The sequence below is a fragment of the Ailuropoda melanoleuca genome, chromosome 6, assembly GCF_002007445.2.
Source record: "Ailuropoda melanoleuca isolate Jingjing chromosome 6, ASM200744v2, whole genome shotgun sequence".
NCBI lineage: Eukaryota > Metazoa > Chordata > Mammalia > Carnivora > Ursidae > Ailuropoda > Ailuropoda melanoleuca.
The window spans coordinates 56180734-56198835 of NC_048223.1; the positions used below are offsets into that span (position 1 = coordinate 56180734).

The window sequence follows — 18102 nt, forward strand, 5'->3', positions numbered from 1 at the left end:
ACTGTTCCATCTAGATGCCTACCTAATATACAGGGCAAGGATTCTTTCCTCTAACAAATATTTACTAAGCACTTCCTATGTGGGAGGTAATGTTCTAGGCAGGAAGGATTCGGTAGTGAAAAAGAGGCATAAATTCCTGCCCTGCAGGAGCTTATAATGTAGTGATAATCCAGGTGAACAATAATGACAAAGCCACAGGGCACGACAGTTCATGTGATTTCATCAGCTGCATTACAGGAAGTATATCTGAGGGGCACCTGGGGGGGCTCATTCAGTTAAGTGTCTGCCTTCGGCTCAGGTCATGATCCCAGGGTCCTGGAATCCACCCCCCGAGTCAGGCTCCCTGTTCAGCAGGGAGCCTGTTTCTCCCTCTCCCTCTGCCTCCTGCTCCCCGTTTGTGCGCTAATAAATAAATTTTTTTTAAGTGTATTTGTAACCATATCAAGCAATTCATGCCCATGCTGACACTCCCAATCTACAACACTAGGATTTTATACTAGGATTTAACTACATATTCTCAAGGCCTAGAGGAAAAACTTAAGTTATCATTCTTCCTGCAGAATCACACCTTTTCAAGAACCAATTTTAAATCTTCTAGTCCCTAGGATTCCCATTATGAGCAAAGGAAAGGCATTCTTAGCTTTTCTTCAAGTGAACGCCATTCTGCATCTTACCTAAAAAAAAGTCCTGACCACACAACAGAATGATCCCATCCATTCTCGATGATCACTTAATCACAAAGTGATTTGTTTAGATGACTTTTTTCTTCCTTAAGAAGAGCCTGAAACACCTATAACAATGCCCTTCTCCAGAAAATAAAACTTTCTCACTTCACTGGTAAATACGCTTTGTCCTTCTAACTGAATCCAGACCAGGAAAACAGATTCAATCACCTCAATATATCTTCTGGTTGTAATTCTATGAAATTCTGATGATAACCTATCAAACGATCTTGTTCTGTGTTTACTTCTAAATTTTAAAAGTCTACCGCCCCCACTTACTTGTTCCTGATTTCTTCATCTTGGCTAACTGTTTTCACTGGAGACAGAAAAATGGAAGGAAGGAGAGTGGGATTTCAGGTCAGGAAGCCTCCCTGACATCAGGCAACTTCTTGAACCTCTGCAATCCTCAAATTCCAAATCTTCAAAATGAGAATAACCACCACCTTTTGGTTTTACTTTATTGGGGCTGTTGTGGTGACATAGGTAAAACAGTGTATGTGAAAACCCCGGTTTGTCCAAGATTTTTATGGTCTTTCACTGGAGTGTAAGTGTCCTGGAGGCAGAAAAGCTACTTTTCTCCTTGTGTCAAACGCTCACTGCAGCGCCGGACCTTTACCTGGTGCCCCACACCTTCCTTGTGAATGAATCACCTTTCTTCTGCACCCTCTGGAGCCCTCAGTACACGAAGTGGCTTACAGAGTAATGGAACAAGAACAGGAGACATGGCGGATACTGTACCTTATGGATTTGGTAAATAACACTGGGTTGAGTTATGCTTAAAATGTCATTGTTGCCTTTCAGCGGCCTGGCGTGATCTTGAAATTCGTGACCTCGGAAGTCTTCTTCACTTAGCTTATGCCGCTGGATCATGGTCCCCATCCCTCCATCCAGCACCATGATCCTCTCACGTAGAATGGCTTCAATCTCATCCTGCAGGCTTTTCTTCACACCTGCTTTAAAGAAAGTGAAAAGTGGACTTTCAGAACGAGGGGAAAAAAGATGTGACAAGGTTTCTAAGAACTACTGGAAAGCCACAAAACTATGCTGATTGGAGTCCCTGAAAATTCCTAACGTGGAGCCCCCTCCTTGGTTCAGCTTTTCTTGGCCACCCTCAACACAGCCCACATCTGCGGTCCCAAGCCTGCTCCCTTTGAGCTCCAAATCCCTCTCCCTCCGTAGGAAAGTCTACCTAACCCCGTCCAAAGTCTTCTACCGGGAGCTCCAAAATTCACCCCACCCTCTACCTCATAATCCTTTTACAGCTTGGCTCACGCTACTTTCCTTCTCTCTGCTCTCAGGGAAGAGCACTTCTGCACCCACTGCAGGTAAGTGCAGCATGCCTCTATTCCTCCTCCCATTTTCATAAGAAATCTAAGCATTTTTCCATGGGGTCCCTACTGTATTCACTTCTCAATCCAGAAACAGAAACTGTTTTCAGTCTTTAAGACAGTTTACTATTTACCATGAAACAACCTCACCCCCACATATACAAATTCTGAGATCTTGTGAAAGGAATCATCATCTACGCAAGAGATCAAAGCTTTTTTTTCCTAAACTCAAAACAAAACATCTGATTTTTTTATTAGAAATTTGACATATTCTATAATTTATGTGGAAGACTAAAAGTCCAGAAAAAGCTAAATTAACTCTGAAAAAGTAGAAAGAGGTTATTTGGCCCACTAAATATCACAATATACCATAAAACTATATTCCCATAAAAAAAAGAAAAATATAGAATATCTTCATTACTTAGAATAGGGAAAGACTAAGTCTCAAAAAGCCCAACCTATAATATTTTTTTTAAAGATGAATTTAATTGATAAAAACTAAGGATTCCTATGAAATGAAAGTTACCATAAACAAAAATAATAAAGATTATGGATTGGAGGAAGATTCTGCAATGTCTCAAACTGAAAGGGACTAACAGCTATGTACAGGGAATTCCTACAAAGATACGAATAGTCAAGTCCAAGGAGGGGAAACTAATGCCGAACAACTATATGAAGACATGCTCAAACTCATTAGCGATCAGATGTGAATTAAAACAAGAAGATATCCTTTGCACTCAACAGATGGGCAATAATTAGAAGACTGGATAATGCCAAAGAAAATCTGAACCCTCCAGTATGCTTGCTGCACAGAGTCATTCTGGAGAGCAGCCTAGCAGAACTTGGTAAAAATTAAGTATGCAGAAAACTCAGCAATCTCAATCCCGGGTGTATTTCCCAAACAAAACCTCAGATCGATCCATCAAGAACATGGAAAAGGATGTTTGTAGGAGTGGCACGTTGGAGACAACATTGGGAAATGGCCAAGTAAAATGTGGTAGATACTCGTGGGGCACACTGTACTGCTGTAAGATAAGGATAGGATACTGAGTGAAAGTCAGAAATCGTCTACTACCAAGATAGTATTTATATAAGTTAAAAATACACAGACTAGAGTACAAGGAAACATATGAATACATGACAATATGGGAAAAGGCTAACTGTGGGAGCAAGAGAACTGTGAACAGAAAATGAGATAAAAGGGCATACATAATAAAATGGGAATTGCATGCATGAGATACAAAACTCCCCTCCAACTGAGGCCCTTAAAAATCCCCTGCTTCTACGTCATCCACATGCTTATTTATCCTTTAGGGGATAAGATTTCACTTTTAGAGAAAGAAAGAGGTCTTCCTCCCAGATTGTTGGTTTCAGTGTTCACTGTTCTTATCCTGATACATTCCCCGAGCTTTTCCAGTAGGGGTTATCTTTCATTGGCTTCTAATCACCGCTGCCCTGCCAGAACCTTCTCCTAAGAGTGAGTCACCTTAACAATTCTCCTTTCCCTTGGTAAGGGGAGCAGTCACTGAGATCTTCCATGAAGAACAATGATAACCAAAACACCCTCGTATTTATCTGTATTTGGTTCACTGCATACAGAACATTCTGTACAGTTTACTCCTGACTAATCAGGTTCTTAAAAGGTCAGATTCTCCCCCAACATCTCTCACAGTGAAAACAATATCTATCTCTGCATTTCCACCATTTAGTTGAGGTATTCTGCTGCTGATATATTTAGATGAAAGGGAAATCAGTATCTCCTTCCTTAATTAAATAGGAAGGCAAGAAGTCATGAGGCAGGGATGTTATTCAAAGAACTATATGATCTGCCCATCTACCTCCTTTTATAGCAACAGTGATAAAATGTTTCTGGTCACATTTCCACTGGTTTCAAGAACAATTTTACCAGTTCCATATCAGAACCCTAGAATCAACAGGGTCACTAGCCCACCTGTGATAAATTTCCTTCCGAGTTATGAATTCAGTATTCACCCCCTGCCCAAGCTGAACACCCTCATTCCCACAGCCAGCTACTTAGGATTGGTCTTCTTCTTTCTACAGTTCCTAAGTCCTCGCACGTTTTTACGGGTATATGTGACCACAAATTTAAACCAGGGATGACCTTAGAAACCCAGATCTCATTATAAAGCTGAAATTACTGTCAGTTCTTGAGCTAGTTTTTTCCCAATGTTAATCTCAGAGCCATCAACCTCAGAATCTCTTGAGATTACTACTCCCCATCACGATCTACGATCTGCTCCTTTTACACAAAGATCGTACGCACACCTGAGTTCGCAGAACGACTGCCCTAACCCTGATGTGGAAAAGAAACGTTCAATGAAGTTCTAAATAGTTCTCTGGCTTTCCTTCCCGTCTCTCGACCCGTGAACTTCCTTTGGATGAGCACAGCCGGTGCTCAATAAATACGTATTGAACTGAGAACGTTAACTCAGGCCGAACTTCCCTCGCGCCCCGCTGGACTATGAGGCGCGAAATGCAATTAGTTTGACATGAAGGGGCGTTTCGGGCGCGCGGGGAGACAGCGGTGCCTCCTGTCTGCTGAGGTCTTTTTGCCTGGGAAGGAAGGGGTGCGGGTGGGGAAAGAACCCAGCGGAACAACGTGGAACCTCTGGGCTCCTCGGCCAGTTCCAAGGTGCCGCCCTCCTGCCCGCGGGGAAACCTGGCCGCGCGACTCCAGGAGGCGGGGAGAACTACCCCAGGGATTAGGAGCCACAACAGGACTCCATAAAGAACCCAGCCGCGGAGAGCGGGCGGCAGCGTTACCGGAAGGCGTCAGCTCTGGCAGTGCGGGCGACATGCCGCCGAGTCTCCTCCTCCGCAGGCCAGGGGCGAAGCCGGGAAGCCGCACTCTGCACAGGAGGGCACGGCCAACAGCGACGCCAGCCAGCGCCGGGGAGGCAGCCTCAGCGGCCCAGGTCGCTGGGGCCACCAAGGGCCCCGCAGCCGTGGCGCCCGGGGCCTTCCGCGCACCGCACGCCGGGCTGGGGGCCTCCCGTCGGACCCGGGCGCGGCGTGGCAAGGACAGGCGCGCCCTCGGCCACCACACCGCTCGAACACGTGCTTCCTTCCCGGTCCCCCGGCCTGTCCCCGGCGCGGGGCTGGCGGCCACACACGCGCGACCCGACAGCGGGTCGCAGGAAAGGCGCGGACTGGACCCGAATTGGAGGACGACGTGGCGCCCGGGGCGCGGGACCGAGGATCTCAACCCCCTGGGACTTTGGCACACCTTACAGTGCTGTTTGTGTCTGCGCTCAATCTAGCCTCTGCGCGGGAGGTCCTGCCCCTTCGGGCCTATGATTGGTCTGTACGCGCACGTCGCGGCTGTATTGGCGGCTCCATTTCAACCAATCACCTGAGGGTTCGCCCCAGGGCTCTCTGGGAGATGTAGTCCAAGGTCGCCCGCAGGCAGTGTTGCTAGAGTCCAGAACTGTGAGTCCTGCGGGGGCTGGGCGCATCTCCAAGCCCGACGTCCGGAAGTGCACCGGCGTGGCCTCTCCGAGTTAAGTGGTGGTGCGAAGTTGGTGCCGGCTTCAGCCGGCTGTGCTGTCTAGAACGGGGAATTCGGAGTCCCGTTTTGCTGCTGACTGGCGCTGGGCGAGATAATTAACCCCAGTCTCCCCACTCTACAGGCAGGAAACTGCTATTTTATGGGTTGTAGTAGGGAGGAAATGAGATCCGCGAACGCGCCGTGGAAACTCGGAAGTACATATGCGCGTGTTAATTCTCACTTATCGACGGTAGAATTATTGAACACTGGACTATGTATCGCGCATTGGGCTAGGCACTTGCAATGCAAAGAAAGACAAGCCGCAGCGCACTCACAAACTAGTTAAAACGCTTGAACAGGGGGAAAATGAGAACCACCTAGAGCGTGCCTGAAGAGCTGCGTTATCCAAGGGTCCTGGGGGAAGCTTCGGGCAGGTGACAGGGACTGAAGTCAGAGCTCTCCAGCGGGGAGAAGCGCCTGGAGTAGGACACAGCACTTGAGAGAATCTGAAAATAAAGGATGAGCATAGTAGATGGGAGGAAAGCGAATGAATCTAGACAAATAAAATGAAGACCAAATTGTGAAGTTTACTAATCTTTTTATTTTGAAGTACAAATTTGCATGCCATTCTTATTTTACTGTATGTAATTATACCTCAATTTTTTATATCTAAAAATAATAATAATAATAAGTATAGCATCTTTACCAAAAACAGTCATACTCGGAGATGGAAAAACCAGAGTGGGGGAGAATGGAACAAAGAAGAGTGTGGGAGGGAGACGATGGCCCTAAAGAGCTGAAGATCTTGTTAAGATTGTAAGGTTTTGGGGTGCCTGGGTGGTGCAGTCGTTAAGCGTCTGCCTTCGGCTCAGGGCGTGATCCCAGCGTTCTGGGATCGAGCCCCACATCAGGCTTCTTCGCTAGGAGCCTGCTTCTTCCTTTCCCACTCCCCCTGCTTCTGTTCCCTCTCTTGCTGGCTGTCTCTCTCTATGTCAAATAAATAAAATATTTTTTAAAAAAAAGATTGTAAGGTTTTAAATTATCACTTATCTCACATTTTGTTGAGGTGTCCCTTGGGAAAAAAATCTTTTGGGTACCTAGTTACTTAGTATCCTCTATCTTAGCAGAAATCGCAGGAATGGTGGATCAGTCTGTGTTCAGCAAGTCATCAAATATTTGCTTTGTCAGCTAAAACTGACCAGAGGCAGTGTTTTCTTAGTCTTTAAGGGGTAACGGATAAGACTAAAGGGGCAGTGAATTCCTAGTACAAAAACTCACACAGCTTAAAAGTTCCAAGAACACTGTTATGGGTTGAAATGTGTCCCCCAACAGATGCACTGAAGTCCTAAACCATTCCACTTCAGAATGGAACTTACTTGGAAATAGAGTTGGTGCACATGGAACTAGTTAAGATGAGGTCCAAGGAGAATGGACCCTTAGTCCAACATGAGTGCTGTCCTTACTGGGAGGAGAGTGATACACAAGGAAAAAATAGACTTGTGACAACAAAAACAGAGATCAGCATGGCCCTGCTGACACCTTGGTTTTGGACTTGTGGTTTCCAGAACTATGACACAGTACAATTCTGTTGTTTTAGGCCACCCATCCTGTGGTACTTTCTTACACTAGGCCTAGGAAACTAATACAAATACATCTGTAGATGAGGTAGGACCACTGAGGCAAAGCCTCGATTTCTCTATTTCTGTAGCAAAGCATCTATTACTTTATTTTGATGATATTCTGCTAGCCCACCCCCCACCTGCATCTTCACCCTCACTCTCATTAAGCTCATTCATCACACACCCAGTACGTAGAGTAAGGCTCCAAAAAGACCATTGGTCGTTTTTGGGTTGTTTTGAGCTTCTCTCCCAGTGGGTTTGTCTTCACAGAAAGAGGCTCTGATTGGTGAACGTAAATCTCCCACTCTTACTGTACGCCAGGAAGTAAACTGTATTCCAGTTTGTACATTATTCTGTGGACCTTGGGTGGCTCAGTCGGTGAAGCATCTGCCTTCAGCTCGGGTCATGATATCAGGGTCCTGGGATCAAGCCCCACATCGGGCTCCCTGCTCAGCAGAGAGTCTGTTTCTCCCTCTCCCTCTGCCCCTTCTCTCCACTTGTCTGCATTCACTCTCTCTCTCTCTCTGTCTCAAATAAATAAAATCTTTTTTAAAAAACATTATTCTATGGGCTTGGTTGTGTGTGTCAAGCCCATTGGGTTGCTTTGGTGTCCTGCTAGTCAGAGTCCTAAGAATGTCAACTGAGAGTCATTTCTGGAACAAGGGATTGCTACCCCCAGGGGGGTGTCAAGGCGACCATTAGCTTTCCCCAGAAGATTCCTGACTTTGTCCTTCTTCCCTCAAATCCTTTCATAATCTCAAGATTTTGACCCACTCCAGAGTCACATAGGTCAACAAGCACTTTGATAACCCATATGGATTGTAGTAATTGAGCTGAATTTACTGATTCTGTTATATACGGTCTTGTTGCCAAGTACAAGGTAGTAAAAAAGAATACAAAGGAAATTTGAAGTTATTTTATTGTCACCAATAGCCCTGGAGAGGCCTTGCCCCCCCCCCACTTTTCCTCCTGCACGGAGACAATTACCATCTCTCACTGTAGGGCTTTGACACCTGGGGAAGTCAGTTGGCTAAAGATTTTATTTATTTATTTGAGAGGGAGAGAGCGAGCATGAGTGGGGGGGAGGGGCAGAGGGAGAAGGAGAAGCCAGCTCGAAGGGGCTCAATCCCAGGACCCCAGGATTATGACCTGAGTGGAAGGCAGACACTTCACTGACTGAGCCACCCAGGCACCCCCCAATAGCATTCTTAGTTATCAAAATGTAGTTCATCTTTGACCTGGCCAATTATGCCAACACCTGTATGTCGCACTTGGCTAAAAGGAAATCCAAAAAATGCGCTTGATCTGGTTACATGATAATACTGGCTCTCGTGTATGGAACTCTAAAGTTCTTATGGGACATCTCTTATTTTAATCTTCATTCTTATAAAATAGGATCCATATATTTGTTCCTATTTTAGAGAGGCAGAAATTAAGCAAGAAGGAAATACCCAAGGGCTCATGCAACTAGAGAGCAGTAGAGTAGGGACCAGGCAGCCAGAGCCCAACACAGTAAGTTATAAGTTAAACGAAAACTTAATTCCAAATACTGAAAATATCAACATTCTGAAACAGAAAGGAGAACATTTGTGGATTTAATTGTGAGGATATTTAAAACTTTTTCAGAAAATCCGAGCAAAGTGTGAAGGGTTTTGCTTTTACAAAGGTGGGGGAAGGGAGGAGAAGCAGAAGGAGAGAGAGAAACAAACTCCCTGCTGAGCAGGGAGCCCCATGTGGGGCTCCATCCCCGGACCCCAAGATCATGACCTGAGCCAAAGGCAGATGCTCAACCTATGAGCCCCCCAGGCATCCTGGGTTTTCACTTTTTAAAATTTGCTTTGGTTTGGCTTTTTGGTTTTGGGTTTTGGGGGGGTGGTTGATTTGGCCTAGAAGTACAGCCAAACATCTTTATTTAATAGAAAGGAACGTGGTATTTAATCAGTTTAAGATGATGAACTGAGAGCTAAACTTTTAGCTAACTGCTAAACTTCTACTTTTATAAATGAGATATAAGGAGGCAAAGTGACTGACACTTTTTAAAGTCTTACCTTTGAAGTCTGGAAATTACAGTATAGACCTGGAGGGAAATCAGAAAAAAATTTTAAATTAAGAAGAGTTCATTGAGAACAAATTGTTTTCTCATAACTACAAAAAGAAATTGATTAGGGTTCAGTGCTTAAAAAGTTCAGCAATTTTAGTCCAGTTAATATTTTGGGGTTTTTTTTCCTCTAAAGGGCAAATTTTAAAATAGAGGTGATTTAAAACTTTATTTTCTGGCCCTGCTTGGGAAGCAGGGAGGCAAGTTCCAATTAAGATAGTCAAGTTGAAACCTAGAATTTCTACGGTATTTGGGACATGATTCAGAGATATTAAAGATAAGAGTTGTGGTGTACCGGCATTTAAAGATCTGACTGGGCACCTGGGTGGCTCAGTCGACTGAACGTCTGCCTTCAGCTCAGGTCATGGTCTCAGGGTCATGGGATCCAGCCCCACATCAGGCTCCGTGCTCAGCGGCTGGTGGCTTCTCCCTCTGCCTGCCACTCCCCCTGCTTGTGCTCTCTATCTCGCTCTCTCTCAAATAAATAAATATTAAAAATATATATATATAATTTTTAAAAAAAACATCCAATTGTTGAAATCCTATGAATTGTTGGCATTATTATTTCTTTGTTTAACAAGTAATTGTTGACACAGGCCAGGCACTGGAGCTAAAATAATGAGAGACTCAGGTCCTGCAGCCTAGAGCGTGGGAAAAATGATAATCACTATATCATTATAAAGCAAGATTAGTGCCATGGAGGAGGACCTCCAAAAGCTAGGTGCTCTTATTACCCTTGTTTCATGATGAAAAAAACCAAGGGAGAGAGACTTTGGTCGGAGTGCAGTCGTCAATGATCACAGCGAGATTTCTTTGTTCCTTCTGCACTTGCCTTGCTTTACTGATTAACCTAAAAGAAAAGGAAAAGAAGAAAGAGAGAACTTAAACAACTTGCCCAAGGTCACATTTCCAGGGCATGCAGCTGGTCCTCAAACCTGGAAAAACTGGTTTCAGTGTTTGTGCACTTTGCCTTCCCTGTGGGCAGCCCTCTTCCCCCAACAGCTGACGTCCCAAATTGCGTGTCAGTTCAGCTGTTACTCAGGAGCCCCGCCCTCATTTACAATATAACCTGAGTTTAAAAAATGTTACCTCTTTCTTAGTAGTGAAATAAACGCCATTCTCATTCCAGAAACCCTGGGATTTTAAGTATGCCACATTTTCAGTGGGAGATACTCCTACGTGGCTTTGGGGGACAGATAAAAATTCAGTGTTCAAAGATCACAAACATCACCCCCAGAGTGTTAGGACAAGACCTCCCCGAGGTCTGGAAGGTCAGGCACTGCCCTCTTGCCTTGCATACTGAAGCCTTTATTCAGTTTAAGAAAGTTGTTTTGTTTTGGGGTTTTTTTTTTTTAAGATTTTATATATTTGAGAGCAAGGGAGAGAGCATGAGCAGAGAGAGGGGCAGAAGGAGAGGGAGAAGTACACTCCCGGATGCCGTGAGGAGCTTGATCCTGGAACTCTGGGATCGTGACCTGAGCTGAAGGCAGACGCCTCGCCGACTGAGCCACCCAGGCGCCCAGCAAAGTCTTATTAAATACAGATTTTTTCCGGCTCGGTCCTAACTACATGTACAACAACATCTAGTCCCCGGGCACACAGTGGCCAGTACATAAATGTTTGCAAGAATTAGTGGCCTGACCAGTTCGGTTGGTAAGCATGAGACTCTCCATCCCAGGGTTGTTAAGTGAGAGCTCCACACTGAGTCCAGAGAGTGTTTAAAAATAAAATCTTAAAAAAAAAAAAAAAAGAATAAGTTACTTGGAGAAACATGGACTCTATAGAAGGGACAGAGAGGATTCGGTGTGCTTGCTTCTGTTTTTACCAGGATATCACTTGAAAGCTATAATCATTCTCTAAAATTGGAGATATGATTTTTTTATTTTCCAATGATAAGTCTCACAAGGGTAACATTAAATAAAGCAAAATAATCCCCGGAGGAAGCTGACTGTATTTTAATGAAAGGTGTTAATCCCAGTAAAGAAAATGTTCCTCAGAAAATGGGGGCGATTGGGTATGCTGAGTATGGGTTAGGAATGGAGGCACGGAGAAGGGACTCAGGAACACCCACCTCGCTAGTGGGCCCTCTACCCTTGCGTCTGGGGCAGCGGGTATGTACGCCCGAGATCACGTTTCGACCTTCAGAGTCATCCAGCTATTGCCTGGGTGACCAACTAGTCCTTCTCTGCAGACAGACAACCATGCTGGGGTAGTTCTTTCCACCGAAAGTAGAACAACAGTATACCTGGTATGTGATTGAGAACACTCACGTGTAAGTATCATGTACTTCTAATAACATTTGAGGTAGCTTTCCACTTGAAGACCAGTTGGTATTAAGGACCTTGATATAAAGTCCTTCTTAAAACCATTAATTTGGACGCCTCTCAGAAATGAAATATTGCCTGAAAACATTACATAATCTATGTTTTTCCTCAAGTAAATACCTTACCAACAGTCACTTATTCATTCTACTTGTCAAACACTATCAATTTACACTGCAGGGTTAATTCTGTAGTGTGTTAAATCTTGGAATTTTTTTCCCTAGGAGCTAATTTAATTTCAAAGAAATTGAAATCTATGGCATTATTCAGACTATCAAAATGTATAACTAATATTGACAGCAGAGTTTTTTAAAATTCAATAAAACAAGCACTAATTAAGTGCCGGAGGTAGATAAGTACTATGTCAGGCGCTGTGGGGGAATACAGAAATGTTCAAAACAGGATTTCTAGGAGCACCTGTGTGGCTCAGCCCATGAAGTGTCTGCCTTCAGCTCAGGTCATGATCCCAGAGTCCTGGAATCGAGTCCTGCATCGGGCTGCTTGCTCAGTGAGGAGTCTGCTTCTCCCTTTCCCTCTGCCACTGGCTCTCTCTCTCTCAAATAAATAAAATCTTCAAAATAGGATTTCTACTCCAAAGATCCTGCAGTATAGATAGAGAGAGATTATAAATAAATAAGACAAAGCAGGCAAACCAGAAATAGAATAAGGGAAATACAAATGAAAAGCTATTGGCTGGAGGAAAGGAAGACGTTCATTCAAAGTGCAAAGAACAAATGCCCAATGTGATGGTTTTGGGAGGTGGGGCCTTTGGACGGTGCTTAGGTTATAAGAGTAGAAGCCTCATAAACGGGATAAGGCTCTTATAAGAAGGCCCAAGACAGCTTCCTTGGAAAAGGGTATTCCTTGGTGACAAGTAGTTGCAGAAGGGCACATAGATGTTCTAAGCTCTGCCATATGTAACATGTCTTTCTACTGCTTGCACACTTGAACGGCTGGCTGATTACCTATGAAATTTTTGAATTTCATCCTTTTCCCCTCAAAACTGATTGCTGTGTTGTTCCTTCTTTCCTTGCTTTTTTTTAAGTTCTACTGAGCTATAATTCACATGCCATGCAATTCACTGATTTGGTGTATTACATTATTCATTTTTTAAATTGTGTTATATAACATAAAATTTGGCATTTTAGCCTTTTTTTCAGTATACCATTTGTGGCATTGATTACAGTCATAATATGGTGCAACCATCACCATTATACACTTACAAAACTTTTTGGCCATCCCAAACAGAAACCTTGTAACAATTAAGCAATAACTCCCCATTCCTCCTCATCCCAGTCCCTGGTTAATTTATAATCTGCTTTCTGTCTCTATGAATTTGACTGCTCCAGGTACCTCACGTAAATGGAATTCTATTTCTCCTTTATGTCCCTGAGTTATTTCATTTAGCATCATGTTTTCAAGGTTCACTCACGTTGTAGCATATATCGGAGCTTTGTTCCTTTTTAAGGCCAAATAGTATTCCGTTGTACAAATACACCACGTATTGTTTATCCTTTCATTTGTTCACGGACATGTGGATAGTTTCCACCTTGTAACTGTTGGGAGTAATGCTGCAGTGAACATCGGCTGACAAGTGTTTGTTCCAGGCCCTGCTTTCAACCTTTTGGGTATATACTTGGGAACTGAAATTACTGCGTTTTGTGGTAATTCTTTAGCTTTTTGAGGAACTTCCCAACCATTTTCTATAGTGGCTGCAACATTTTACATTCCGACCAGCAATGTAGAAAAGTTGTAATTTCTCTGCAACCTTGCCAACACTTGTCGTTTTTCATCTTATTCATAATAGCCATCTTAATAGGAGTAACATGGTATCTCAATGTGATTTTGGTTTGCATTTCTCTAATGATGAGTAATGCCGAATAACCTTCATGTGCTTATTGGCCATTTGTCTATCTTCTTTGGAGAAATGTCTACTTAAATCCTTTGCCCATTTTTGAACTGGGTTGTTTATTTTTTGTTGTATTATTTATATTTATATATTCTGGATATTAATCCCTTATCAGATACATGATTTGTGGATATTTTCGCCCATTCTGTGAGTTGCCTTTTCACTCTCTTGATAGTATCCCTTGAGGCACAAAAGTTTTTAGTTTTGTTGAAATCCAATTTATATATTTTTTTCATTTTATGACCTGTTCTCTTACTGCTATATCCATGAAATCATTGCTAAATCCAATGGCATGAGCATTTCCCCCTGTGTTCCCTATGTTTTCTTCCAAGATTTTTGTAGTTTTAGCTATTCAGATTAGGTCTCTCATTCATTTTGAGTTAATTTTTACATATGGTGTAACATAAGGGTCCAAATTTATCTTTTGCATGTAGAATCCAAATTTTCCCACCACAATTTGTTGAAAAGACTTTTCTTTCCCTATTGAATGGCCTTGGCATCCTTGTCAAAAAATCAATTAACCATACATGTGAGGGTTTATTCTTGGGTTCTGTAGTTTATTCTATCGGCCTGTCTGTTTATCCTTATGCCGCTTAGCTTTGTAGCGCATTTTGAAATCAGGAAGTATGAGTCCTTCCACTTTGTTCTTTTTTCTCAAGCTATTTGGCTATTTGAGGTTCCTTGAGATTTCAGATGAATTTTAGGGTGAGTTTTCCTATTTCTATTAAAATGCCATTGAGATTTTAATATGGATTGCATTGAATCTGTACATTGCTTTGGGTACTAGTGACATTTAACAATATTTCAATTCATAGATGTATGATATCTTTCCATTCAGTTAGGTATTCTTTAATTTCTTACAGCAGTGTCTTGTAGTTTTCAGTGTGCAAGCCTTTTACCTCCTTGATTAAATCAATTCCTAAGTATTTTATTCTGTTTAATGCTATGGCAAATGGAATCATTTCATAAGTTCCTTTTTAGATTGTTCACAGCAAGTGCATAGAAATACAACTGATTTGAGGGTGTTAATTTTGTATTTGAATCTTTACTGAATTCATTTATTGGCTCTAACAATTTTGTGTGTGTGAATTCCTTGAGGTTTTCTACATAGAAGATGTCTTCTGTGAACAGTCATCATCTTACCTTCTTTCCAGTTTAGATGTCTTTTATTTGTTCTTCTTGACTAATTGTTCTGGCTAGAACTTCCAGTACTATGTTGAAGAGCAGTAGGTGAAAGCAGACATGCTTGCCTTCTTCCTGATCTTGGAGGAAAAGCTTTCAGCCTTTCACCATTGAATATGATTGTTAGCTGCGAGTTTTTCATTTCATATGGGCTTTATCATCTTAAGGAAGTACCATACTGTTTCTATTTTATTGAATGTTTTTATCATGTAAGGGTGTTAAATATTATCATATTCTTTTTCTGTATCAATTCAGATGATCATGGGTTTTTTTCCCCCTTCTTTGTGCTTCATTATGTCACGTTAGGCAAAAAAGATAAAACTAGGCAGGGACCCTAAACTGAGTGGTTTCAAATTAGGATGGGAAGACTCTGCTGAGGTGTCTCTGCTCTTCCCCCTCTGCCTTAGGCCAGGCCCTTGTCTCACCCTAGGACTCTTAAAACAGCCTTCCCCAAATATGTCTTCATTCTAATGTCAGTGGATCTTGGAATGATTGTTATTAGCATACATGAAAGAATTACCTGTCTTAAAACTGCCCAGCACTGTGTGGGGGTAGAAGGTGGGTGCTGCTGGCCTTTCTCTGGCTCTCTCCCAGTCCTTCCATCTGCACACTGCTCACTGTCTGACCAATCCTCCTAACACCCCCTCTCAGCAAGCACCTCCCTTATTCACCAGCCGGCCCTCCTCATTTCTGGCCACGACCAACTGTAAGGAAGCTGGAAGTGAGCAGTGAGCCCTGGAGTATGCATCCTATCCATTCCACCAATGAGCTGCCCTGGAGAGAGCCATCAGCCAGGAGCCATGGTCTCTGGGAAACACCTGGGGGCCCAAGCCCTGGAATAGAGGGAGGCAATCGAGCCTTGAATAGTAGTGGGCATTGGCATAAAGCAGGTTCAAGCACTGACTGAGGCCATGCGTCCTGTGTCAAAGAAAACATAGACATCATTCATTCAATGGAGATTTATTGAATGCCTATTTTATGCAAGCGCTGTGATGAGCAGCAGGGATTAAGAGAAATACAGCATGGTCCCTGTCTTTAAAGAACTTCAGTCTGCTGGGGATAAAGAACTTCCAATTCAGTGATCTTATTGGACACTGGACTTTTAGTGGAAGACTACCGGGTTGCATTGTCTGAGAGATCCAGTTGTCCCTGATCTCCAGGCTCTAAGTAACCTGTTCCATTTTTAACCTCATAATAATATTGAATGTGTACATATGTTAGGACATAAACATACATATTTAGTGTTTAAATCTAGAGTCTTAAGGACTTTCATACATCTGAAGCAAGCAAATAGTCTGCTTCTTACATGTTTACTGCTTAAATGAATACTCCAGCAGGCTGGGGGTTCATTTGGTTTTGCAAATTTGATACATATTTCCATTTAATATTTTATCTATTTATTTTTCCCTGAACCTCTCAGTATGGAACATCTCATGCGTCACACAGAATTGGGTGATACGGACACCCAGCCCAGTGGGGAAAAAGTGTGGATTTTTGATGTATTGGAGAATGGCTCCTACAGTCTACACCCCGGCAAGAAATGAAATGCGGCCCTGTGTGTGGTATTAGAATCAGAGTCAGAATTGCCTACCTTCAAAATTCATCTTAGGGCAATGGATAAGAAGAGTTCTGGAAGTCCCAACTCTGCTAGCTGGGCAATCACAGTCACTTAACCATGATGCTCTCAACTTTCTGTGGAAGGAGGATAATTGTTCATTCAAGGGGACTGCTGTGAGGAGCTGCTGTGATAATGGGTGCCGCCTTTCTTCTCTGAGACTCCTTTCTACCAAATGAAGGGGTTTGGATGAGATTATCTCTGGGTCATAATTTCCTGAAATCCTGTTTCTATCTTTAAATCGGTATTTCCCAAAGCATGTTTCACAAGAGGATTTTAGGTACGTGACAGAACATTCCTTATTTTAATAGTTCTGAAGGCAGACAAGGAAGAGTTGACCAGAAAGCCGCACTGTTCCGGTAATACGCCTGAGGCTGGCCATTGGATTTGCTGGGCCTCACGAATCCTCAGCAAGACTCTACCCCATAGCCTTCCATGACTATCAAAAGTAAGTAGGGCGATGACTGGTTAGTTTTATGATAACCATTTGGGGGCCATCAGATATAGGAAGAAGCAATATAAGTTTAACTCCACGGCAACAACTCGGTGCTCACAGAGCTCCCCACTGGGATTCGGATGTGTGGATTCCTTCCGCATGTGAGCTTCTAGAGGAATCCTAAAGTAGACCGCTCTGCTGGAGAGGGGAGAGAGCTGGGGCTGGTCCTGCCGTGTGGACCCCAGGCCCCTGAGGCCCACTGCAGTGGCAGGAGGGAACAGGCAGCAGCCTTAACCCTGGCGGCTGATGTCCTGGGTCGGAAGCAGCAGGGTAGCAAGAGCACCACAGGAGTGGCAGCCCGAGGTGTATGTGGTGCCGGTGTAACCAGCATCCCAAACACACCGGGTGATCAGGGACCAAAATAACAAAATGGCGAGGAGCGAGACAAGGCTGACCTTTCCCCACCGATGCCATCTGTCAGTCTTCTCCTAAGAAAGTAACGTCATAACGGAAGTTCCAAGTGGAAGATAAGACATTTGACATGCTTATCCTTCCAGATCCATATCACATAGTCTCTTTTGACAAAACAAACAAACAACACTCTTGAAAGAGAACAGAGATGATTATTTGAAAGAGAATAAAGGGATGGGTGGGTACAGGAGACAAAGAACCTTAGCCCCAGAGATAAAGGTATTCTGTGTGTGCGCGCGCAAAACTGCTTACATTCACTCCTACGGGAAAAAGAGGGGCGTTGGACAGTAAGACCATGTAGAAAGGAAAGGAAAAAAGCATGTGAAAACAAAGAATGTCTGAAAATTGTGCTTAAAATTACATACAGTGGTTGTAAAATGAAAGAATGGATGGATGGATGGATGGATGGATGGATGGATGGATTGAATGGATGGATGTGTTGAATTTGTTACAAAATGTCACTATCTTCCATTATTAAATATATATAAAGATGAATTGACAGAAAAAAACATGTGAAAATGTTTACTGCAATCTAAAATACCATAACTAGGGGCACCTGGGTGGCTCAGTTGGTGAAGCGCCTGCCTTTGGCCCAGGTCCTGATCTCAGGGTCCTGGGATTGAGCCCCAAGTCAGGCTCCCTGCTCAGCGGGGAGTCTGCTTCTCCCTCTCTCTGCTCCTCCCCCCCACTTATGGTCATGTGTGTGTGCTCTCTCTCTCAAATAGATAAAATCTTCAAAAATAAAATAAAATAAAATATCATAACTATACCTGTGCAACCAGGTCAGGAAACTGTCAAGGTTCCTATTGTATTATTTGGGGTAAAGCTAAGCCACTAAAACAGAGACCCTAAATACAGTGGCTTAAAGCATATAGTTAATCCTTAAACAACGT

The 18102-nt window shown here is 43.2% G+C and overlaps 1 protein-coding gene across 7 annotated transcripts in view; it reads right to left on the bottom strand.

The window, feature by feature from the left end:
* The window catches only part of MTR (5-methyltetrahydrofolate-homocysteine methyltransferase), a 113600-nt gene extending 108256 nt beyond the window's left edge, over positions 1 to 5344 (bottom strand). For 5 of the 7 annotated variants that reach the window (XR_004626101.1, XR_004626102.1, XM_019809303.2 and 2 more), the window contains exons 1-2: positions 4835 to 4868; positions 1461 to 1675 (exon numbers count right to left, since the gene is read on the bottom strand). Coding sequence is in view for 5 of the 7 variants with exons in the window: in XM_019809303.2 (XP_019664862.2) it covers positions 1461 to 1675; positions 4835 to 4868 (249 nt within the window). In the remaining 2 variants the exon portion in view is untranslated. Of the gene's footprint in view, positions 1 to 1460; positions 1676 to 4834 lie in introns of all 7 variants that reach the window. The other 2 variants (XM_034662446.1, XM_034662445.1) reach the window with 2 other exon arrangements.
* Between the last annotated feature and the right edge of the window lie 12758 nt (positions 5345 to 18102).